Consider the following 26,111-nt stretch of genomic DNA (forward strand, 5'->3'; position numbering starts at 1 on the left):
GCCACAGTCTTGTCGGGTTAGGGTTGACTTATGAATTTCTTGGGGCTTAGGAATCTGGTTGTTTTCATGGCAAGGATTCCACTTTTGATATGGGGTCCCAGTGGTGAATCCAAGTATCATCTCCACTTGACAGAAAGTTGGCTGCAAGTGCAGCGTGCTTAATATTGGAAGAACAAATACTGTCAATGTATACAGCCTTTACAACATCAACCTAGAGAAATCGACTTGTGAAAGAGACTTAGGGGTATCTGTAAGCCCGGACCTACGGCCTAGAAAACAGTGTGTTAATGTTCGAAATAAGGTAAACAGTATTAAGTTTTATATCTAGAAGTGTAAGTAATAAGAGTGCGGAGGTCATATTGTAACTATATCTTGCGCAAGTCAGACCGCACCTCGATTATGCTGTTACAATTCTGGTGCCCTTATTATAGAATGGATATCAATTCACTGGAGTCGGTGCAGCGAAGAAAGACGAAAATGATTCCGGGACTTAGAAACCTTCCATATCAAGATAGGTTAAAGAAACTAAACTTGCATTCCCAAGAAAGATGAAAAGTGCAGGGAGATATGATAGAAGTATTTAAATGGGTGAAAGGAATCAATAAAGGAGATATACATAAAGTTCTTATACATGTAATATCCAAGCAGGATAAGACTCGAAGCAACGGATTTAAGTTGGATAAGTTTAGGTTTAGGAGGGAGATAGGAAGGAACTGGTTCACAAATAGGGTGGTAGACGAGTGGAACAAGCTTAGCAACTTTGTAGTAAGTGCTGGAAAGTTTTAAAAGGAGGCTAGATAGATTCATGGATGATAAAGAGTGGTTGTAACTCTAGACAGGAGCTGTCATGTACATGCCAACCAGCCTATTGTAGACTCCTTATTTTCTTATGTTCTTATACACACATTCACAATTGTGGGTGGATGATGGACACAGTACGTTCATGTGAAATACTATTGCACCGACCTCAGGACTAATTTCATCAACTTTAATACCCTGGTCTGCTATAATCAAGCTCTCACCTAAGACTTCAGTTGCCTTGTCAAAGGCATTGGAAGGCTGAGCTGTCCTGGGATCATCCTCAAGGCTCTTGCACCCATGCCTTAACACCTTGAGCCTCCTTATGGTGTCACATGAGGTGGCATAATGTACCATACACTCCCACTATGTGTTGATGAATTAACTTTGCTGGAAAATGTTCTTTAACTAGAAATTTAATGACACTTTGATACTCAATTTTGCCCAAATCCTTAATTTTCTCAGATGTAATGCTTTGAATTCTCACTCTGAAACAGTAAATTGAATCCCGTTAGTCAAATTAATTGAAACAAATATTCAAGCATTTTGCCTTAGGTTACAATACCTTGCTGTATTGCTTTAACCCTGAATTGCAAAATCTTCTGATTACCCCTCGTGTGTGTGTATAGTGTACTGTATGTAAATATATATATGCAGTATATATTACTGATTAGTACAGTACAGTATTATGAAAGATGAGCAAATAATGAATTGTAGATAAAAGAAACAATTGAATTTGACTTTTGTTATTTCTTATTTGCCTTTTTGGGCTTCCCCTCCACAAAATGCCTATTTGAATACCTGTACTGTACTAAAAAGTAAGCAACATGAACAAAGACCAAACTGAAAATGAACAGGACTTTTAGTTAGTTATCATAAACAAAACACATAATGCATCTGGAGCACATCACTGACAAAAGTAGTACAGGGTATGACATAGTGACAGTCTACAGTAATACCTTATACAGTATGACCAGTTTACATTGGTTTTGATACAAGACGGCACATGATACATTCCACACTGACACAAAAATGCGTACCCATAATGTTATCAGCTTCAACTGCTCCAGGGAAAAGTTAAAATGATACTACTGTACATAAACCAAATGCAGTACACAAGCCCAGGCAGAAGGTCAAAATGATTATGATATGAAGCAAAATGGTAAATAAATTCATTATGAATTATCATTTTCTAAGCTTCATTTCAAGGGAGGTGCATGAAATTAAGCTTTCACTACATCTTAATTCATGAAAGGAAGCTGTCCTGTATTAGTTTTATTAAACCTCAGCAAACCAGTGAAAAAAAATCCATATCAGTTTAATGAATCAATGAACCAACTTAACAGCTACATTATACTCATGAACCTTTAAGTATTAATTTTCATTTGTGAATTTTGATATACAGGTACAGTACTGTACTGTACCTGTATAATAATATCTTCAGGAAATGTGATTGGTTAAATGGGATGTCAGTAGTACAGTAGTACACATTACACTTTCCTCTCATCATTTTGCCTCAAGCCGTTTACATTTGTGAGTTCTATGTAATGCAAAGTGAACTTAAATCTAATATCTCTGAACATGTCATCTTTCCACACAAAGACTTGACTCATTGGCCTGCCAGAGAACATTTGTGAGCTATCTTACATCAGCCACAAGGGCCTGCAACCACCTTTTTACAGGCAAGTTGTGATGCGATACTGTACTATGCTATATTAAAAATAAAAAATAATCTTTTTTTATTTTCTGTTAAGCTGCCAATTGCAGCGAGGAGAAAAGAAAATTTGAAGCAAGGGATTGCACGGTTTACCTACTCTACCCTGACGCTTAGCATCAAAGAAATATTTTTTTTTATTTATATCATGTATGTACTGTATGTATCATATGCAGAAAAAACACAATATCACTTTGTGACAAAACAAAAATTTTATGAACAAAATTTGATTTTTTCTTGTTTAACGATTTATGGACACATTATAACTCAGGATTAGTAGATCTCTTCATATAAGTGAATTCAATTTTAAGAGAGGCTAGAAGGCATGACTAATCTACTGAAACAAACTCAAACTGTAGGTCACTGGACATGCTTCCTGATGGTGTTCATTCTTAGTTAAGTAAAATTTCTTAAGATCAATACAGTATATTAATAATTTGAAAACAAACTTACCCATATAAAAGCTTTTAAGAATTATTTAAATTCATGTATATGAACTGAGATCTCCCACTCCATATGTGAACTGATGGACTTCCACCAACTTGAGGTGAAAAATAAGAACTCCAGTCAACACCTTGTGTGAATTCAGGAATCACACCAAGACCATGTTACAAGTAGGAAGTCAGTGCACATTATGAATAGCTGAGGATTGCAGCCATCATTGACCAAACCTACCACAACACTGTGTGAAAGTTCCACAAACATGAGAACCCATGCCACAACTCCTTTCCTCCGTCATTCACTGCAGTTTGACACCAGAAGAGCATCAAACCTACAAGATCAGCCTCTCCTCCACTGTAAAAACTATCAAGACCCACTACCCAATGTCTCCATAATGTTCATTTTATACTTTCAGCATTTGGCTGCTGTGTTCTTCCAATAAACAAACCATTAAATATTACCCTAATGTTATTACTATAACACAAGCTTAATAAATTCATTTTGGTTGTACCTGTACTGTATATGTGAGGAGCTCTGGACCATAATCTGCTAAGTGCCAAAATATAAAATGGAGGAAAATACTTAGGTATTAATGTGACATAAATAAGTCGGTTCAGAGGACTCGCCCACATGTACAGGTTCCCAAATGGTTCTCTGACTTACCCAGGGGACAGAGGAGAGGTTGAGGAATACAATGCAATACATAACACATTTCAGTGATATAATATGGCTCTGAGCAGTTTATGGTCCAGAGCTACTCATTCACAAGATCACTGATACATATTGTGCCAAGTGATTTTAGGGAAAGAGCATGTAGCTGGCCTTTACATATTGACACGAGGTATATCAGATATGGAACCTTTTTATAGAAGGGAGTATGGCTGAGTTGAGATTATCTTTTACAGCAGTAGAAGTGTATGATTGGCAGGGATTGAAGTGAAAATCTGCAAGTACAAGCATAGGCAGTCTTCAGACTTATGTCAGGATATTTTTCTAGAAAATGTGGCGCAAGTCGAGATCACTTTTCCCAGAGAAAAATTTATACAATAAGGGGTTACGTTTTTGACCAAAGAACCGATATGCAACTTTTTATTTATTTGAATACAATAGCATATTTAATCAACTAGCAATCATATATACAGTAAGTACCGTACATAATAATTTAAAAAGTTCTTATCTTCGTTCTTCATAATTCCTGGCTTATTCAGACTTATAGTAATAGCAGTGAGAGTGGAAATTATTGCAGGAAATCTGAAAGTGAAGGAGCACCTTCTTCAGGGCCATGGAATTTGAAAGGGATCTTTTGAAATTTTGATGAACTTCTTTGGAGACTTTGGGGTTAATTTTGGTCATTTTTCCAAATTGTTTGCACAACAGTTGTAAAACCAAGGTTCAATTGCCTTTCAATTTCAGAGTTGAGTAATCCACTCTCGCTAAGTTTTATAATTTTTCTCTTCACTTCTAATATACTGTAATGACCTTTCTACTACATTTCTTAACACCATCATTTAAGCAGTGACTTCATTAGGTTGCAGACTGACTGGGTGACATGATTGTTTGTGTGCAGAACTGACACCCTCACCAGCATCATGCTGCAAGTGCAGGTCCAACTGCCATATTTACATGGATGGCGGCTGACAACCTGCTATAAGTGCAGGTCATTTCTCAGTACTTTGTACATGTACATTAAGCAGAAGGCTTAAAAGCATAACGAATAAATACATCTGTACAGTAACATGGAACACCTCCCCCTCACGAGAGGGACCCCCTGATAGGCTAGATGCCTGTCAGTTTAAAATAGGGTAACATGGGTTAAGTTTTCTATCCCATCATTTGACTGCAATGTTGTGAGAACCCATTCGATATGCCAAAGTATTGAACACATGCCAGTAGAGTAGCATACTGATGCTCTAACCATTACATTACCAAGGTGATGACAGAGAGGTGAACATCACACCAGAACATGACCAGTAATTTATAGGGATATAAAAGATCTCCCGGTTCTGGGGGAACTATTTAGCAGTGAAACTTTTAGCTGGCATGTGAATCTTTACTCCTCTACCTCACTGTCTCAGTGACTCACCAGACATATAAAGGTATACTTGGCAGAATATGACTTTGTTCTTTTCTACAATTAAGTTGTTGATGATACAACTCCTAATTCTGTTCTTTAAGATAAAATATACTTTGGATGAAACTCAAGTTTTATCTTACCCACAGGAACATGCAAAGTTTTACCTGAGACTAGTACTGTAGTGTACAGGTTGTCTTCATTTATTTCAAGGGTTTCATTCCTGTAAACCCTTGCTATGTATGAAATTGCAATATGTGAATAAGTTCTCCCATAAGAAACCATAAATTGAGGGAAATTTTGATAGTACTGTATACAGTGTTTGTGCTGCTTTTTTGTACAAAAAAAAAGATTAGAATAAAATAACAAAACATGAATGAAAGACAAATACAAGGTATCTTAAAAATGTACTTTTTAATAATTGTTGTACTTTTACTCATGATTTTTTGGGGCAGGCAGTGTGCTTGTCAAGCAACTTCTACCCATAATGCAATATACTTGGTGATTTCGTAATTACGTATGTATTTTGGATTTAGCAGTGTTGATGCATTTTTTTTTTAATTTAAAACTAATTCAGTGTATGATTTTTTGGAGACACCCTGTAGCGTATACCTATGAAATACAATTGAGAGGTGTGTGCCAGGGCTCTCTCAAGGTCAACTGTTGTTCCTTCACCACAATCATATTGTTTAATAATACAGGTACTGTATACTTTCTCTAAAATAACACGGTCTTGATACAAGGTGTGCTCGGCAGAGTATGGGTGGATCTTTTTGCTCTTTTTATGCTTAATTTGGGGTGATTCCTAAAGAAACAATTTAGTATTGCATATATGTAAGCAACTCTCACTATATGTACATAAAGCTGAACACAATGCCTCCTCTGGTAGCAGACTCCCATCATCTTTCTATGTATTAAAGTGCATGTGAAAGGTTGTTGTTGATTTCTGCTAAGCTGTAAGTAATTTGTGCAGGCTTGAATTTTTTTCTTACAATACCAGTGCGATAAAATGAAACACATGGTAATCAAATATTTCATCATTAAAATCAAATTGTGGGAATTCAAAACTGCAATATGTAAAATTTATATAAATGAAGACAACTTGTAATTATAAACTAACATACTGTTTGTAATCTGTACTCTCAAGTTTCAAATTTGAGGATCTGGTAAAAGTCATATTGTGAAAGGCTGTTACAAGTGCATTGAATATTCCTTAAGACTGGTTGAGAGAGATGGAATAAAGACAATGAAAATTTTGGTTCTCATCTGAATGGTAGCAAAAAGGCAATTAATTTATTTGTTTAGATCTGAAAGGTGACAAAAAGACTTATCAGACAATGACTCTGATGTGAAACTTGTAAAATGACAATAAGTGGCAATGACTTCCTAAGAAGGGTACCATATGTTAGATGATTACTGTACACTACAGAGAGCAATTATAAATTACACTTTGAAAGTATATACAGTTGAAGTGCAGTGAGTTTGGGGATATAGCAGCCACTGCAAAGGGAAACCAGCATTTGGGTGCAAGGATATGACTGCTATGTGTGCACGTATACCGGTAATGCAGGGTTGAATCTGAGTTTTGCAGGTAACAATGAAATTAGCATTGAAGCAACAAAATATAAATAAAGACAGGATGTGACATGCTAACACAGTCAAAGGTGTTGTGAGCATGAGAAATTCTGATAAATAAACAAAGAATTTGATGAACTAGTTACACACAACTGTATGCATGGGAAATGTGCCAACCCCCTTCAAGTCTACCTCTAAATTTACATAATCATATATGTAATCCTTATCCAACTTTCTCTACTCAAATAAGAATAAAGAAAAAAGAAAAAATACTGCTGCCAGCAATTTCTTTTTAACCTGCTTTGCATTATCTGGCAGCAGAAAACTTAATTTCCTCTTTGCTTTGGGTCCAAGTTTGAACTGAAGATTTGCATGGTATAACTTTGGTAAGAACTGTATGTACTGTACATTAGAAAACTAAAGAAAACAACTTGCTGCCATAGCAGATCATTTATTGTTAATATTCTATTTCCACATTTACACTTAAAAGATAAGACAACTCTATAAACAACAAAAATTAAGGAAAAGAATGAATGACAAAAATCAAAACAAGTAATGATCTGACAAGTTGGTATGGCATGATGATATACAGAACACAGGGGTGGAACACCAAATGGTAACATGATCAAGATCAAAGGAAGAGGTCAAATATTTTGTGCATCAAATCCTAACCATGCCTATCATTAAATATTGGATTAGTGCAACAAGGAATACAGAATATCATCAGGTCTTTAGGAAAACAGGTTTATATGGGTGCAACCTATTCCATAATGACTTGAGCTTGCAAAATATTACACAATCACAATCACCTGATGCACAATACAAAAACCATTCTTTGCCTCAACCAGTATTTGGCATAAAACATATTTATCAATGGCCATCTATGAACATAAAGATAAATTTTGCTTCAGCAACTTTGTATAGCTGTTTTCAGAAAAGAATGTCATCTTACATTCTTGCACTTGCCTCAGCAAACATATTAGTGACCTTATCCACTAACTTATTTTTTCTACTGCAAGAGTACAGCAGCCACAATTCTTGGTAGGGTAGAATTTTTTTGACAAATTTTAGTTTGTTAACCATTCCCTTAACACTCTCATAAAGCATCACAAAAAGTAAGCTTATATTATTTCAAACAGCTTTCTTTTTTAAACCAGCAAAGAGGCACTGGAGATACAGTAGAACTATTGTTACAATAAAGAAATTATTTAACTTCATGGGTACCAAAACATGATTCCTGATAATATTGGTGAGTTCCCTAAGAAAGAAGTGGGAAAGAAACTGTCAAGTAAGTGTCAAGTAGTACAAAGGACATCTGAGTGACATTCTAGAAAGAAAGACTAAAAGCGCTATTGACAAAAGCATGCTAGAAATTTATAACATTTAGTCACCTCTCCTTATCTAGACTCCATTGTGGTGTGTATGCAAGTTTTATATTCTAAAACTATTTTACAAGATATTAATCAAAATATATGTATGAAGGAAGGAAAAGCAAGAACAAGAATATATATATATATATATATATATATATATATATATATATATATATATATATATATATATATATATATATATATATATATATATATATATATATATATATATATATATATATATATATATGTGAGCAAAAATTATTTTTGTGTATGCACAAGGAGTTCATGCTTCCAGAAGGCATGCTTACACGTTCATGGGGTGTGCGCACCTGAGGAATTATTTTTGTGATCCCGTTAGTATGATGATGCAGCAGGTAATTTTTAAACGTCTTGATAACCTATGGAAATGTATGTGTAGCTTTACCAATGGATAGTATTAAAAGAACAAACCTCCCCTCCCCCTAAAAGCTAAATTATGCAAATAAAGCACCTACTACTATAGCAATTTGACTGAAAACACTTTAAATAATAAATTACCTTTAGGACCATTAACACCGTATGTAACAAATCTGAGAATAAGAAAAAAAAATCAGAGCAACTCAACCCAGAGTAATAAACCAAGTATTCCTGATACAGTAACAACAAAAGGGAAAGAATTTAGTTCTTACTACAGGATTTTGAGTTTAACAAAATATCAACTGAGGAATGGGTGAGGAAGGCAACAGAGGGAAGGAGACACACAAACACCAAGAATGGAATGTGTAAGTAAACTTGTGAATGAGAGTTGGAAAAGAAAATGAGTAACCATGATGCCTTACAAATTTTTCTTCATGCACAATGAAGTACAGTGTACAGCTTTTAATGTAAAACAAGAACAATCCTTGTAATTACAATGAGGTGAGAGGTCAGCTAGTGCATGTTAGTATTTCCCAATGGAAAAATTCCAGTATCTGCAACACCAACAGCACCATGAAGTGTAGAGCACAGTTAGCCAAAGAAGCTCATTGAAAATTTTCACTTTTAATCAACTAGGTTAGGTTACATATATACAGATGTATCTTCAATACTTCATAGGTATTCATATTTATGTTAAAAATATAATTTTCAAATAAAGAACTACTGTAGATAAGGACTGCAAATAACTACTTTATAGCAATGCCTCCCTCTCATCACCTTTTACTATTCTAACCAGATGTATATGTTGGCTGTAATCACCTCACACCAGTTTTAATGTGCATAAAATATACTCTTATGTACTCTTAATGTACCCATAGAATCATATTTCTAGTTCAACATGATGTGCAATAACAGTAATAATAATAATAATAATGATAAAATAAAAATAATTTACTTGCCCTTTTAGTCTGGGCTCGGCTTGGCATTATGGGGGACGGATAAGTGAGAGGTGACTGTTTCATAAACCTGGAGAGGAAGTTCATTTGAAGTTACACATTTAATATTAAACAATGGTGTTCAGCCCTTCTTGGAAAAAACACGATGCAATACATGTCAATTTAGTCGTTTCAATATGATTAATTAATGACACCACAGTTCCTGGAATGTAATACAACAAAAACTTAAAAGAAAGACAGAATGACTGAAAAAAATGGAAAATATCTAAGGCAAGAAGTCACAAGTCTTTCTACAGGAATGCACTCCTCTGCCTTCACCAACCAGTCTATGGTGTAGGATTGGAAAGGAAAGGATGTAAAACCCAAGTTGCTTCCACTATGTATGTGACATCATCAATGATGTCAAACATAATTTACCATAATGCCAAATTTATATTCTTTTATATAAATCATCCTTGACAAACCAATAATTATGACTAATTCACTGATTGATCACATAGCATACATTGGTTTTCACACAGCACGAAACATACAGAGGAAGTATTGTACCGAATGTGAATGTTGATAATGTAATGGAACTACAGAGTACGGGCGGCCACCACTGCAGGGCTACAAAAGGTGCCTGAACTGCAATGATAGTTATAATGTAAAAACTTGGCTTCTTATGGACTTACCAAGGTCACAAATGGCTTACCTCAGTGTCACTTAAATATTACATGTACTGTAATCCAACATACCTAATTCTAGGTCACATTATACCTGCGGCATTTTGTGTTTTCACGAAGAAAAAACATTGAGCAGTTTCTCATACTATCAAAATAGAAATGGTAGCTTTGGAAGCAACTCAGTCATAGTCCATTCATATTTTCAAAAATACAAGAATCAAGAATGAGATACATTTTAACAGTGCTTCAGACCCACCTAACAAAAGGTTATACATATTCATGTCTTTACAAGGCTTATACACTTAATCATTTATTGTGACTGCCAGTAAAGCCTAATAATACATAGTGGCTTGTCTAATGTTAGCCTTCTATATTACAATAATTATCATCTCACAGCATCTTGGGTTCCTAACATCTAGGGTAAGACAGCACCGAAATAAAATTTAATGGGATGATGTGACAGGTTTGTGGGTAGGGAGGTTTGAAAAATAAGAAATCTAGTATGTAATTGGCATATTCCATTCCCTGTACAACACACAATAATAGATCATTTCCACTGTGTTATATAAAAAAAAAAATAAGTCTTAGTGAAGTACTTAACAGGGTTCAGGTTAGCCAATTGTGACATGTAGTGATATGTGCCTGGGATGCACTGGCGGTAACAAAAGATGGTGATACAAATGACATGAGATTGAGGTAGGATGAGTAATTGATGAGGGCTGAGGGGAACAAGGATGAGTTGGGTTTGTGAGGGTAAAATAATAAGTTGTCTATTAAATTATTGAAGAATAAGATGAATCCTTTCTTCCTTATTTATGCATGATAAGAGATTATAATATGAATTTGAAATATCACTTTCAGAATATGTGAAGGTTATGACTGCTTATGCAATAATGATGAATAAAAATAATAATCATGATTATGGATAATAGAGCATTAAAATTTACAGGATACAATATTATTAGAACACTAGTTAAATATTATTTTTGTGGAGGTTCAAAGCTCTGATTCCTGTTTCATAATCCAAGTTGTAGGAGTTAAACGAGGTAAATATGAACTGGGCAAGAACAATCTCCTAAAGAGGATCTTCACTACACTGATCCCCTTCATCATGACAAGTGACTTCAGTTGAAAAATGAAAGTGGGTATGAAATATGGCAAGGGCAGAATAAGTTAACTGAAATTCTTGAGAAATATGTTCCCTTTTCATCATGCATTTAAAACTCTATATCATGAAGCAGTTTAAGATGATTAAGAGCAAGAACAATCATAAAAATGGATGATTATTAGGGCTCGGATTTTAGATTTACATTGTGGACCGAAATAATTTAATATGAAGAGTAGGGTAAGGATGTAAGGTGTGGTTTAGGGCAAGGTGTGTGGGGAAGGAGGGAGGAAGATCAACCAAAGGAGCACTGTTAGCACATCACTCATTCAATACACGGGCCTTTGGTCTACACAAGTTACATTATATAAGTGATGATCCATTAAACTGAGCCTGAGATAATAATTCAACAAGGCTCTGATTATGTGTGACACCAAAACAAGCCTCACAGGAATACTACTGCAGGACCTAATGCAATGATCGTAACATGCATAATGCTTGGCAATCACTACCACTTATCAGGGCTCTTGCTACTACATACAGCACATACATGCATACACTCATATGATGGTGAAAGTGACCTTGCTGTACTTCCTACACCCTGGAGAGCAGATCAATTTATGGCAATTTTATCAGACTTCACTAAATCAGTATCTAATGAGGAATCTGCAGTTATACTTCTAAAAATATTGTACAACATAATCTTCCAATAAACTCTGGTTATAACTATCTGAACATAGTAACACAACATATTCCACATGAGTCATCTAATGCTATCTGTTAAATGTTTATTACCTAAACTTTAATCCTTAAATCATTGCAGTACTGTACTACCTATATCAGGTTATTTAAAGTTTCTGGAAGAAGTCCAGTAAAATGCAACTCCTAATTCCTTTTAAACTCAAGAATGTCACTAATATCAGCTACAGAATAAACATCATCATATGAACTCTTGTTTGTGAGGTCATTAGTGACATTGGCCCTGCAAGATAATCTATCAAGGCTCACACTCGTTTCAGTTTGATAACAAACAACCTTTGTAAGAAACAAACTTTAGGTCTACAATATATCTTTACCATCACAGTAATGAAATGACTTTTGAGTTTTACTATTACACTGGCTTTTTCCATAATTAAAAAAAAAAGGGGGGGAGGGGGGGGCATGCCTATTTATGAACACAAATGGGTATTCACAATCACTGCAATATAATTTTAACATACATTAAATATAAGAAAGTAATGATTTTTTGGCAATCATTCATGTCAAGAGGTATTTGGTAAGATGCTCAAACATTTCCTGGAACCTACATAAGGATTACTATTGCATCAATAATACAACTGCTGTAATGTGAAAGTTAAATTTGCTGTATAACAACAAATTTTGGATTAGTATTTATATATATCATAAGAATGGAGAGGTCCACTCTAGAACATTTGAATATTACTCACTCCTTGCATCTCACTGACTCATCATTGAACTACTGGAAAAGAAGAATCCACTCATACAGGTACCTAACATCACCACAGTGAGCATAATGCATTCAGAAGTATAATAAGGGCAGGCAAGTCTACTGATATGGCCCATAGCTGCATAGAAGAAGAGATTATCTTTCATAAGTAAGTTGTCAAAACATCCACACCTCCCATTAAGTGTTAAACAGACATGCCCGTACAAACCTATAAACTTTTGTTCTCATGAGGTTGTGAATGTAAAAGTTTACAAGAGATATTAATCCAGTTTAGATAATATGACAAAGACAATCGTATCTCTTCTCTCTTTGACCTAATTAACAAGAATTTAAATTATGCAGGACATAACATTTATACTTTTGAATATATTTCACTGTATAAAAAAGTATACATGGGCAATAGCATTGGTGCTCTGAATAATCAAGATTCTAGTTTACTCAGTCTTGAATGGGTGAAGCATTACTGTATTGCATCTTGATTCTAGTTCTCTGGGCTTGATAACTGGCCAATCTGACAACTGCACACTTCCTAAAGTCATTCAAGCTCATTTGACAACAGTGCATTTTTGTATAAACTTATTACTGTATATGCTAAAAAGTGCATAGTCAAACTATACTGTGAAGATCTCTGGATATTTCTCCAGTGCTTAATTTGAGTTTTGCACAAGTCAAAAAATATCAGAAAAATCTGTGTTACTGTACATCATCACAATAATGAAATATGTTTGGCTCATTTATTTTTGATCTGTAAAATTCAAATATCCTTTGCTGAAAGTAAAATATAAGTTACAACCTATGAACTTAAAATTTTCAGTGACATTTTGTCTAAGTCATAGTATTAGGTACATACATTTGACATTGGTTTTAGTTATTAAAACTAAGACAAACCTTATCAATGTTATTTCAACTTTGGTTTTTTTAATAAGCAAGCTAAATTAAGTTTTAACCAAACTGTAAATAAGTCAGACATCTCAAATGTTCTTTTAATTTGTTTCCTTTGCTAGGTAGGCTGAGTGACACTGAAACATAACATTTTTTTTTTTTATGAAATTAAAACCTTTTATAAATTAATGACCTCCTGAGTCAAGGAAATATGATCAAGATGCATTACTTCGGCACCAGACTATATTGCCACCTATCTGGGTCACTAAAGAACCCTGGTAATGAAAGTCTATTTTCTACCACCTTCGCGATTATCTTGGGCACCTAGTTTACAAAGGCAGCTATCTCATGATCTAGCTCGTAGTGGCAGCCAACTCTGGGGACGTAGTGAGATAGTCATCTGCTCGCTTGTGATCGCTCAAAGCCTTGATTGTATACTGGTCATGCGGTAGCTCACTCTTCCTTCGCAGTAATGGCTTCTCTTTATTGCGCACTTTTTTCACTTGCTGTGAAAATTGAAAATAATATACAATGTAGAAATTTTTTGGTGGAAGCAATGTCTTAAAAATAAAACATCACAAAAATATAGACAGACACACATTAAATGTGCACCATTTTATCATCCACAGTAGCCAGTATTGAGTATCCACAGTTTCCATACAATATAACACTGAGTGAGGGGGCATAAGGGCTGCCTTGCTTGGCTACTCACTCTTATTAGCCCAAAATACCCAGTGGAGTTCATGCATTGCTACACTAGTAGATACAGGTTTATACACCCATCTCTGCAGGTCACATAAAACAGAATTTATCTTGCTCAAACCGAAAGTGTTAAGAGTCTTCACAGTATAAAGAAACCACACGATGTGGAGAACCACAAAACTAGGGTCACTTATAGTACTTGTTTTTTCTTTCTCCCTCTTTTTTGTAACTTGTACTTTTAATGTGATAGTCATTGAAAGTCTTTGTAACACTATTGGCAATACACTTCACATCTTAATACAGATTTTTTTCTTCACTTTGCCAGTCTTTTTTGCTGCACTGATACAAGGTGACCATAACCTAGAGAAAAGTAATGATAAAATGTGGGTTGAATCTGTAAATTGTCAAATTTACGTGCCACCAATGTTAAAATGGTATTAAAGAACTATACAGAGATTAATGACAGCCAGAAATGATGAGCATTTCCTATATTCCCCTTCCATACCATACAGTTCACAAACAACTCTTAACATTGTTACCTTCTCTTCTAAGATTACTTGATAACAGAGTAAAAAAAAAAAGAAGAGAACTGCAAATAAAATTTTTCTTAAAAAGAAAGGACTTAATATCTCACATTTAAAAGTATCATCTTAAAATATCATTAAATACATATTCAAATTAACATCCCATTAGTCTCAAGCTCATGTAATTTTGGTGGAATCAAATAATTTACCTCTGTAGCTTCACCTCCAATATTGTCTGGGTTGAAATCATTGTCACTATCATCTTGAGGGGAAGCCATTAAAGATGAACGAGACCCAAAGATGTTGTTGCTTTCAGCTGAATATTTATCAAACAGTGGATTTTGTACAGCTAAACCTTCTATGTGCTGCCATGCCTCCTCTCGCTCTCGCATTTTTTCTTTTTCTCTGTGAAATCAAATTCATATGTACAGTACTGTAGATGTATTTTACAGGTGAATGAAGAAAATTTAACACTTTGAGGCCACTTAGTAGTCAGTAAGAGCTACATAGTTAAAAAAAAAAATTAAAGGAAATACTTGGATGGGAAATGCTGCATGTAGAAAAAATTCAATGGTAATTATTATATTTAATTAGGAGGCTGACATTCTTTCCCTGATATATGCCCTCTTTGCCATAACAACATTGTGATCCCCAATTGGGGTCTACACAACATCACTCATAAACTGTTAATAGAGAAGCTATTTCTTCTTTACCAAGCTTTATCTCTACCCCTTACTTTTCCTCCTAGTTATTGCTAGTTATTGTCGTATTTTTCACTACGTTTACTTTCCTGTGTACAGTATTACCCCGCTTTACGCGGTTTCACTTTACGCGATTTCTCATATACGCGGTCCCTCGCCAGAACCGAACTTTCACTTTCCGCGGTTCATCTACCCATATACGCGAGAAGTATAATTTCTTTTTTTATTTAGCTCATAAAATTCATACAAATTACCCGGCCAGAATATAATTTACATTGCTGGAATTCTTACAATTTGATGATCATTTTGAATATACTGTAAACATCATAGATTTTGCATTAGACATACAAATTTTAGATCTAATGTTTACTCTGAGTAAATATGTTATCTTTTGTGCAAAATATATGACATTTATATTCAAAATATTCCTGGTCTTACAAGGAATCCAGCAATGTCAATTATATTATCCTAACTTTAGTCTGAGGTATTATTTATTACTAAAAAGGTAAATATTCTGGTTTTCCCACACATTTATCTGGTAGGGAGGGTTGGTGGGGGTGGGGGGGAGGGAGGGACCGACCGACCATCTGGCACGGTGTGAAGAATATTTTTTTTTTATTAACTGAAGATATTTGTTTTAGCTCATAAAATTCATACAAATTACCCGGCCAGAATATAATTTACATTGCTGGAATTCTTACAATTTGATGATCATTATGAATATAAACATCATAGATTTTGCATTAGACATACAAATTTTAGATCTAATGTTTACTCTGAGTAAATATGTTATCTTTTGTGCAAAATATATGACATTTATATTCAAAATGTTCCTGGTCTTACAAAGAATCCAGCAAGGTCAATTATATTATCCTAACTTTAGTCTGAGGTATTATTTGTCACTAAAAGTTAAAATTAGTTTCTTCACCCAACATTTCTCTGGTAGGGAGGGAAGGTGGGGGTGGGGGGGAGGGTTGGGACCGACTGACTATCTGGCCCGGTTGGAAGAGGGGGGAGGCAAGTTGGGGTACTTTGATTGACAGATAGTGTCGTGAAGAATATTTTTTTTTTTATTAACTGAAGATATTTGTTTTAGCTCATAAAATTCATACAAATTACTGGACCAGAATATAATTTACATTGCTGGAATTCTTACAATATGATGATCATTTTGAATATAAACATCATGGATTTTGCATTAGACAAAAATTTTAGATCTAATGTAATAATTTGGTTTACACAAAGCAAGTATTTTATCTTTTGTGCTAAATATTTGAAGTTTACATTCAAAATATTCCCTGACCTGCAAGGAATCCAGAAATGTCAATTATATTATCCTAACTTTAGTCTGAGGAATTATTTATTACTAAACGTTAAAATCTAGTGTTTCACCCAATCATTTCTCAGAGAGGTAGGGGCCAGTGAGCTGGGAAGAGGGGGGGGGGTGAGATTTGAGTCTACTATTTGAATGGACATTAACCTGGCGACTGTATTTCTCTTAAATATTAATTGTGTGAGCATGCCATCATAAAATTTAATGTTATTTTTACTACAACATAGGTATTGTGTCGGAAAAAGTGGAGTTTGGGGGTCAGGCCAGTCTCTATTGGAATTAATCCCATATGTTCTGTTGTTCCATTTACGCGGATTTCTCTTTCCGCGGTTCCCTGTGGGTTCAATTGACCGCGTAAATCGGGGTACTACTGTATACATGTAACATTCCTTTCACATATTTTCATCTAGACTTCTAATGTGACTTCAACATTTCTCAAATGTTTCACAACTATTTCCTTTGCTCAATAAGTTGATGAATTGATAAGGCTTCCATACTAATTTAATCTTCCAATTAAAAAAAAAATCTTTCTACTGTGCACCCTAACTTCTTATTCTTCTGATACTGTGAAATAATGCTGTAATAGCTTGGTTGGTAATACCTGTAATTCCTCTAACTAGACAGAGTTGGTGGGGTGTTATTTACTACTATGGTCACTGATCATGTCAAGGCTCTGAGCTAAGGTACTCATTCTCATCTGGGGGTTACTACCCCACAAATTGTGAGTACAGTGTTCCCTCGGTTAACGAGATTTCGGTTAACGAGTTACCTTCCATAAGATTCTTAACTTCGGTTAACGAGCAATCCCTCGATTAACGAGTTTCTTCAAGCCGACCTCCACATGTTTTAGCTTGCATTTGGCAGTCCACCAGCTGTAGTATTAGTCCGCCAATACAGTAATCGGTTCTAGGGCTTAAATTCCTTACCCTTTTAGTAAATATCAAGAAGTTTATACTATTCAATAGTTTTAAAAGTTTAATATTAAATTTTTTAGTCATTTTTACAATTATTGAATATAATTGAAGGTAGGGTCACTAGTTTGTGGCATGCCATCCAGCCTGCCAACACAGCATACAGGCGTCAGTCTTTGTGTCTTTTCAGTGGAGGTAACATCTTGCTTGAGACTTTCTTCAACTAAATGCTTTTTTCTGTGTTTGCAAGCAAATTATTGGTCATTTTGAAATTCATTTTACATATTGGCAATATATAATGCAGTGCAGTGTTGATTTAAAGAAAATAATCTTGAATTACACCAAGAGAACTAAAATTTTATGGGTGAAATGGCGCCATGGGGTGACTTCTCTTCCACCCCAATGCCTTCTCTTCTCCCTTCTCCTCCACCTCCATTCTAATTCCTATCATCATCATCATCCAGAAGCCTTCTACATACACACCTCAAAGTAAGTGTACTTTTCTACCTTTTTTGTTGAATTTAGGCAATTTTCGGTGAGCTGGAACCAATTACCCAAAAACCCATTGAAACAATGGTTTCGGTTAACGAGCAACCTTCTAGAACGGATTGTGTTCGTTAACCGAGGGACCACTGTTCTGTGAAGAATGTAATTTAGTGAACTTCTTTAAAAAAAAAAAAATGCCCTGAAAACTATATATTACAGAGTACACCTTGTTAGAAACCAGTATGTGCACTAACAGATCACTCCTGAGAATTTTGCAAGTTAAGCAAGCAATCACCCAGGCTGACAGCAGTTTGAAACATTTAAATTTACAGTATGGAGTTTGCAATGATATTACTGCAAAAGATGAAAAATGTTACTATATATGTCCACACAATCAAAAAAATATCTTTTTAAGTTTGTGGTGGACAATACGGCACAACAGAGACAACAGGAGTTGCAGTGTTCATTTCAAAATTCATCAAACCCTTACATTAAGATACTTTTTTTATTGTGTAAATTAAATCTTTCAAAATCCTCTCTAGTTACTTCCAAACAATCCTTTTTACATAACATATTGAAACTGAATCTTCACTCCTGTACTGAGCCCAAGTAACTATAGTATGATCTTTAAAAAATTTAATCAAAATATTAAGGTATGATACTTACTTTTGTCGTTCTGCTTTGTACTGCTGAGTACACTCATCAAACAGCTTTTGGTTCATCTCCATAAACAATTTTAATGCATTGTAAATCAACCCATGTATGGTCCTGAAATAAAAGAGAAATAAATAAGAACTTTTAATCACATTATATACTAAATTTACTGGTTCTCTACTACAAGTACATCCCTTTGAATAATGAGCTCTTGTATTCACTCCATCCCTGTGGATGAGCGGGCAGCTGACAAATGGCTGTACAGTATTTCCTCGATTTAACAAACTAATTCAAGCCACCCCTTTCTGTTAAATCGAAATTTCCGCTAAACCGAACTATTTTTTATTTTCACTTCCGTTAAATTTCGTGCCAAATGTGCAGCTTGGCACGAGGGGTTTGTTTGCATCCGTTCAGTCTGTGTCCTGCCGCCATTGTGTGTGTTGTTCACTGCTACCTCTCAGTCAACTAACTACTGTGTTGAGACATCAAGCCGTAAGTCTCTCAGAGGTCTCAGAAAGGAAATGGTGTGGGGGAGAAAATCAAAAGAGTGCAGCTATCAATTGGAAAAAATGTTTGGAAATTATATAACTGAAAAACCAACACCAAACCCCCTAGTTTAAGGTAAGCCATGAACAATGTTTCCATGTACCGTATTTTACGGCCTATAAGACGCATGGCCATATAAGACATTTTAGCAGGGAGTATTTAGGAAAAAACTTTTGTGTATATTTTCCTCCTGTAGCCATAGTTTTCTTAAAATAATATATACAGTAGAGCGTACCAGTAAATGTGAGGAATAAATAAAAATAATACCAATAAATAAGGTACCAAAAAAATTAAAATATGTAAATAATATTGCCAAACCAATAAATAAAAGCCAAATGAATGTTAAATGAATGTTTTACACAGTTGTCATTTGCATATAGTCCCTGGCTCACCATAACAACGCAGACACCACCTCCGCCGATCCCCAAGCAACACGCCTCCCCCCACCCCCCCCAAATCTCCCACCTGCACCCACTCCTCGACTGAGTTAGCCAGATAACTCATGTGTAAAGAAATGTATAAATGTATATTCCCTTTACATGTTTCCCCTTAGGACAATTATTTGGTTTACTTTTTCACAACATGTATGTAGGATGGTGTGTGCGTGTAACTGAGTAAAAATAAATGAAGAAAGTTACGCATATCTATCCAAAAATACGAGATGAAAAACAACCATAACACCAGTAGCCTGGTGGTTATAGTGATGAGTCTAACCTGGCTACAATGCTGCCAGCGATGTTAACAGACACAAATGTGAAAGAGTTATATGTAAATCTTCATTTGTATCAGGTATTTGTAAATTTAAAAATTAATGTTACAGGTATGGCATTTATAGATTGTATTGACTGTCAGAGTTCAGAAATGGTTACTGCTTAGCTACCTCTGAAGAGTTGGGTGTCTGCCATACGGACGTTAATCGTCTCATGTTATCATCATTAGTACAGTACTGTAGTTATAAACCAAGCTTTTATATTTACAATACCTGTAATTATTTTTTATATAATTAAAATTAATAATAAAGTGCTTAAGTAAGCATAACATATTTAATTCTGGAGTTGCATTAGGTAGAATTTAGCCTACTGGAGACAGCAACTGGGTGATTTATTAGCTTACAGGAGACCTCAACGTCACAGACTGTATAGGACGCAGGTTTTTTTTTTATACATAAAAAAAGCGCGTCGTACATACAGTACCATAAAATGCGGTACATATCGTGTGTCAGAGGTGTCTCTGTAGGTGTGAGCGTATTCACAGAATTAATCTCGATTTAGCGAACTAGTTCACTTAATCGCGTGAAAAATATCAGTGGTGGAATTGCATAAATAGGTGTTAAAGGAATCTTGTGGGAGTTAGGTGGAGGGAGCCATTCACCTTTGCTACACCCCCTTCCCTCTGCCAGCTGCTCACAGATAAACATTTGTCTTCCACATACAATGTATTCCTTCACTTATTTGTTTTTATTTTTATCTTTATAGCACTGTACAATATACGGTTTTCTCTTTATTCATAAGACATATTCTGTGGTTATTTCCAAATAACACTTTACAGTAAATAACAATCATCTCGGTGACAACCAGGGCCGGTATACACAAAACTTTTAAGTGCTAGCAAACAGTTGTTAAGGCTGAAGTTTTCCTGTTAAGCACTAATAGAACTTACACAAAACTTTTAAGGGCCTTAATAGTACTGATTAGTTAAAAAACCTCGGGAGCACTTTTAAGTCCCGTAATAGTCGTCTGTTAGTTAATACCATGACGAACCATCAACATCAACACCAGCGGCAAAGCATTTATCGGGAAAAGAGACATATATTTAATGAAAATAGTGTGTATATATTAAATATAGTGTGAATATATTGTGTGTATTCCCTCTTTATAGCCGAGATCTTCTTTCTTGACTTGCACAATACTGAGAACCAGGGTGTCTCACACTCTGCCACTGACCTCACCACACCAGGAAATGCAGCATTAACTCTCCTGGTGATTTCCAGCCATACCCTCTTTGGTTATTTTTTGTTAACCACCCATCACCTTTTATCACATGAAAAATATATTTTTTTGCAAGTTTTCTTGCTATTTTATAGGATTCTGTCATTTATCTTTGGGGCAAAAAACTTTTTTTTTTAGTTAGGTTAGGTCAGGTTAGGACGTGGCCTGTTACGTTAGGTAACCTAACCTAAAACAAAGGTTAGGTTAGATTGGGTTAGGTTACCTGACCTAACAGGCCATGACCTAACCTCCTAACCTAACTAAAAAAAAGGTGATGGGTGGTTAACAAAACGAGAGCAACGCTGCGTGTCACCATAACAACAAATTGGGACTTGGAAATTTATTTTTATTTTACAAGTAATAAATCGCGAATATCACATTTATTTTTGGAATGCGCCGCTTAACTGAAGTATATTTTTTCGTTACTCGATGAGATCTACAACATGGTAAAAAAAAAAAAAAAAAAGTTGATGGGTTGAAAACAAAAAATAACCACCTCATTTTTTTCTTTATTATTCAGGAAAGCCTTCAAGCAGCCATTCAATAATAACTTTTTCTTTTCAATGGCATCCACCAATAATAAAGTCTGGTCTGCTGTCCAGTTAGGCTTCCTTTTCTTTCATGGTGTTGAGACTTCCATTTCCTCAATAACACGATTGTTTACAAACAGCACGGCAAGGAAACGCCGCCGATCAATATCCTTGGTTAATAAATCCTCCTTCAAACTTCATAGATTAGATTTTTTTATTTTAATGATCAAAATGTATGTATATAGATGCAAATACCCTATATTGAGATTAATCTTCATAATTTTATTGAGGTTATTAAGCCATAAGACCATTTTATATGATGAACTCCTGCAATCTTTAGCACTATTTAGCGGTACTTAACAAACAAATATTTGTGCGGTAAAAGTTTGCAAGTTAAGCTTTGTGTATAACTTTTAAATTTTACTACTAGCTAACAATACTATTTTGTCATTAGCATAAAAGTTTTGAGTATATGGGCCAAGACTTATATGTGTGATTTTCAACCCAGAGAGTTCTGTTTCATATTTTTTTCTAGTTGATGTAATATTCTTTTAATAACCTTGTTATACAATTAAAGACCTTAGTTGTTGAAGTGCAGTAATAACATATACACAATAAACCCTCGAAGATCCGGACTAAAAGAGAAGGGGGGGACTACCTGTCCAAATCTTTCGGAGAATGTACTAAATGTGTAAAACGATAACTAATGATATAAAAAACACCAAAAAATACAGTACGTATTATCCTGACCACTGAGGTTAGTTATACAGACCTTTTCCTGTGAAAAAGCCATAATTTTTAGCAACATATTACTGTACTCACTTTGTACTCATATGTTCTACGCTAAAGGACTAAACTTTTATCTCTTGTTCAAACTATGTGATGTACATACAGTACTCATATTATTCCCTATCTTGCAAGGATTCCAGCAAGTTATATTCTGCTAAGTTTAGTCTGTGACATTTATAAGATAAAAACTTTAAGCCTAAAACCAGCTTCACCCTGGCTGGGAGGAGGGGGGAAGGCCGAGGGGGAGGCGAGGTGTTGACACAGTCGGCAGCGAAGGTTACCTAGTGGTATTTATTTATCTGTCACTGAATTGACTTGGCAGAATATAACTTACATTGCTGGAATTCTTATAAGATAGTGATTAATATGAATATAAACATCCTATAGTTTGCACTAGACATAAAAATTTTGGTAATTATTTAGTACATTTGAGTACAGATTTGCCCTTAAGACAATTATTTCTTTTATTTTTTTCACAATATGCATTTAGGATGGTGTGCGCATGAAAATAAGTAAAAATAAATTAAGAAAGTTATGCATATCTACCCAAAAATACGAGTTGAAATTATCTGCCACAGCAATGCAGTGAGAGAGAGAGAGAGAGAGAGAGAGAGAGAGAGAGTGTGAGTGTGTGTGTGTGTGTGTGTGTGTGTGTGTGTGTAATAATAATAATATAATAATAATAATAATAATAATAATAATAATAATAATAACGGTTTATTGAAAAGTTTGCAGCCAAGGCTGAAAATATACCTTGGACATACAGGTGCTCCCCGACTTACGACGGGGTTAGGGACCCAAATCCAGGTCGTAAGTCCGACATGGTCAATCTACAATGAAATACAGTACAGTAAAAGTAATAAATAATGAGGAATGGATACAGTGTGACTGAGCACTTACCTTTAATGTAGTCAGCTGAATGCACACGGGCCCCACATAATTTTCTATTAACAGGATACATGGAGACTATATTAATTGGATAAAGCAGAGGAGGAGACAGGGCTGGGTGGGTCATCAATGTCGCTTTCTTCAGACAGGTTTATGTACTGTGGAAACTTGTTGGTTGAAGGTATTGGATCATCTTGAGGGAGTGAAGAGGCAGCACTGGTGGGGCGTGAGGAGACAGCACTGGGGGACTTCTTAAAATAGATGTCAAATTTAGACTGCACAGTTTGTTTTTTCTTTTCATTAAAATTTCTCTGTAACAAGCAAGTGCTTCTTGGATCATTCTGTCAACTTTGGCATAACGCTCATAATTTTGATCCATGCCATAAAACATTTGCATTCCTTTATTAATTGTAGCAAATGCCTCTGCCATTTGTTTCACTGAAAATTTTTTGGGGGATGCAGGTTCTTCTTCTACATTTTCTCTCTCTTCTTCCTCTGCAATTTTCTGTGCATCTAGTTCAATAAGATCCTCGTTACTAAGCTCTTCTGCTACACTTTCAACCAACTGTTCAACATCTTCATTATCAATTTCTAACTCCAGCTGTTTACCTAACTCCACTATCTTGTTACTAATATCCAAAATAACTTCATTTTCATTAACTCCTTTGAAACTGTATGTCCGCTCAGGCATGCGCTTCCACAATAATCCAGTCTCATCCACATTGAATATTTGCTCAGGCAAATAATTCCCTTCCACAATCCCTTCATCTAACTCCTCCTTAAAAGATTCAGCAGCACCAACATCGGCACTAGCTGCCTCTCTACTCACCTTAACATTGTGTAGACTGTAGTGTTTTTTAATACTATCAAACCACCCATGACTTCCTGTTAAGGTTTGATCACATTCATCTCCTGTCTGCTCTTTCATGCTTTGGAACAGGCTTCTTGCTTTAGCCTGTATGATTAGAAGGCTTAAGGGTACACACTTCTGTATCTGGTCTTCTATCCATATCACCAATAATTTTTCCATATCGTGAATAGGACCTTGTCTTTTCTTTGAAATTATAGTTCCCTTTATTGGTGTTGTTCCTTTCACTACATCACGAATACATTCCTTGTCCTTCAGAATAGTGGATATGGTCGAGTGTGAGAAACCCAGGTCACGTGAGATTGTTGCTACAGTCTTTCCATTCTCATGCTCAATTATTATCTTCATTTTCATCTCAAAAGTAATTGCTTGTCTCCTTTTCTTTGGAGCACCACCAGCACACTCACTTTTACGCTTTCCAGTCATTATAAAGTCAATTAAATACGATATAACGAAAGTTCACAGCGCGATCAGTATATAGGATACAATAGCCAAACACCAACTAAGCGCTCTACTGAGTGAGTGCACCCACGCTCTCGCCTGGGACAGAAACATTTCGGTATAGAAAATGTGCGCGTCATTTGAAAATATTTTTGGTCACAATTGCTGCGGTCGTAAGGTCAGAGCAGGTCGTAAGTACCGATGGACGTAAGTCCAAGCAGTCGTAAGTCGGGGACTACCTGTAAATGACTTATTACATACATAGGTGGTTTAACAAAAGCCTTCATTAGAGAAAGGTGAAGAAACATACAGTGAACATACAGATTAATGTTTACACACGTAGATCATGTGAGCTGAGGTGTTGAACAGCAGACACGTAGTGTAGTAACTCCCTCACAGATGGTGTTATGAGGGGCATCACGTGGAGTACGAGAGAGAGAGAGAGGGAGAGAGAGTGTGAGTGAGTGAGTGAGTGAGTGAGTGTGTGTGTGTGTGTGTGTGTGTGTGTGTGTGTGTGTGTGTGTGTGTGTGTGTGTGTGTGTGTGTGTGTGTGTGTGTGTGTGTGTGTGTGTGTGTGCGTGCGTGCGTGCGTGCGTGCGTGCGTGTGCGCGTGTGCGCGTGTGTGTGTGTTATTTTTACTGACTTTCAAGTGTTTTTGTATAAAAGTTTCCTTTGGGGAGACATGACTAGGAAAAAAAGAAAAAATATTTGAGAACAAGTGAATTGTCAAACAGCATGGAATTAGCCTGAAATACTGAACAGTAAATAAGGGTTTAGTGAGGGTTCATCATACACTGATAGATAAACTGATTGAATATAGGCATCAAACAATATTAAACACTTACTTGTTCCAGTGGGACTTGGAATTTTTATACAGAGCTGGAAACATTATGGGAAGAATGGTTTGCGCATTGTCACTGATCAATGACAGGATGTACTCATTATTCCAATAGTAGAGAGCTCGTTCTGCAACCTGAGGAAAGTTTACCTTTGTTAATTCTAATACAGTAATCACTTGTGGGATAGTTAGCAGTGACTATGTACATGACAATAGTTTACATAAAAACCAAGTAAACACATAGTTTACATAAAAACCAAGTAAACACAAGAGAAAATATTACATTTCTAGTGCTAAGCTTCAGCTTATATTTTTTATAGTCCATGAAAAAGTCATCATGGGGAAAACATACAAGTGTATGATAAATTCTTACACGTCTACTACTCATCAATGACAGCTTTTAATAAACTTGCACATACCTCATAAAGAGACAGCACTTCCCATAGGGCTCACTGTTTACATTAC

The 26,111-nt window shown here is 35.4% G+C and overlaps 1 protein-coding gene across 11 annotated transcripts in view; it reads right to left on the reverse strand.

The window, feature by feature from the left end:
• Nucleotides 1-7,034: 7,034 nt before the first annotated feature.
• The window catches only part of LOC121854703 (serine/threonine-protein phosphatase 2A 56 kDa regulatory subunit delta isoform-like), a 60,573-nt gene continuing 41,496 nt past the window's right edge, over nucleotides 7,035-26,111 (reverse strand). For 10 of the 11 annotated variants that reach the window (XM_042349432.1, XM_042349427.1, XM_042349426.1 and 7 more), the window contains 4 exons: nucleotides 25,654-25,781; nucleotides 18,771-18,872; nucleotides 14,883-15,078; nucleotides 7,035-13,953 (listed from right to left, as the gene is read on the reverse strand). In XM_042349432.1, the coding sequence (XP_042205366.1) occupies nucleotides 13,801-13,953; nucleotides 14,883-15,078; nucleotides 18,771-18,872; nucleotides 25,654-25,781 (579 nt within the window). In that variant the 3' untranslated portion in view covers nucleotides 7,035-13,800. The remainder of the gene's footprint in view (nucleotides 13,954-14,882; nucleotides 15,079-18,770; nucleotides 18,873-25,653; nucleotides 25,782-26,111) is intronic. The other variant, XM_042349433.1, reaches the window with a different exon arrangement.

Source organism: Homarus americanus, unplaced genomic scaffold (assembly GCF_018991925.1).
Source record: "Homarus americanus isolate GMGI-L3 unplaced genomic scaffold, GMGI_Hamer_2.0 scaffold53233, whole genome shotgun sequence".
NCBI classification, from domain to species: domain Eukaryota; kingdom Metazoa; phylum Arthropoda; class Malacostraca; order Decapoda; family Nephropidae; genus Homarus; species Homarus americanus.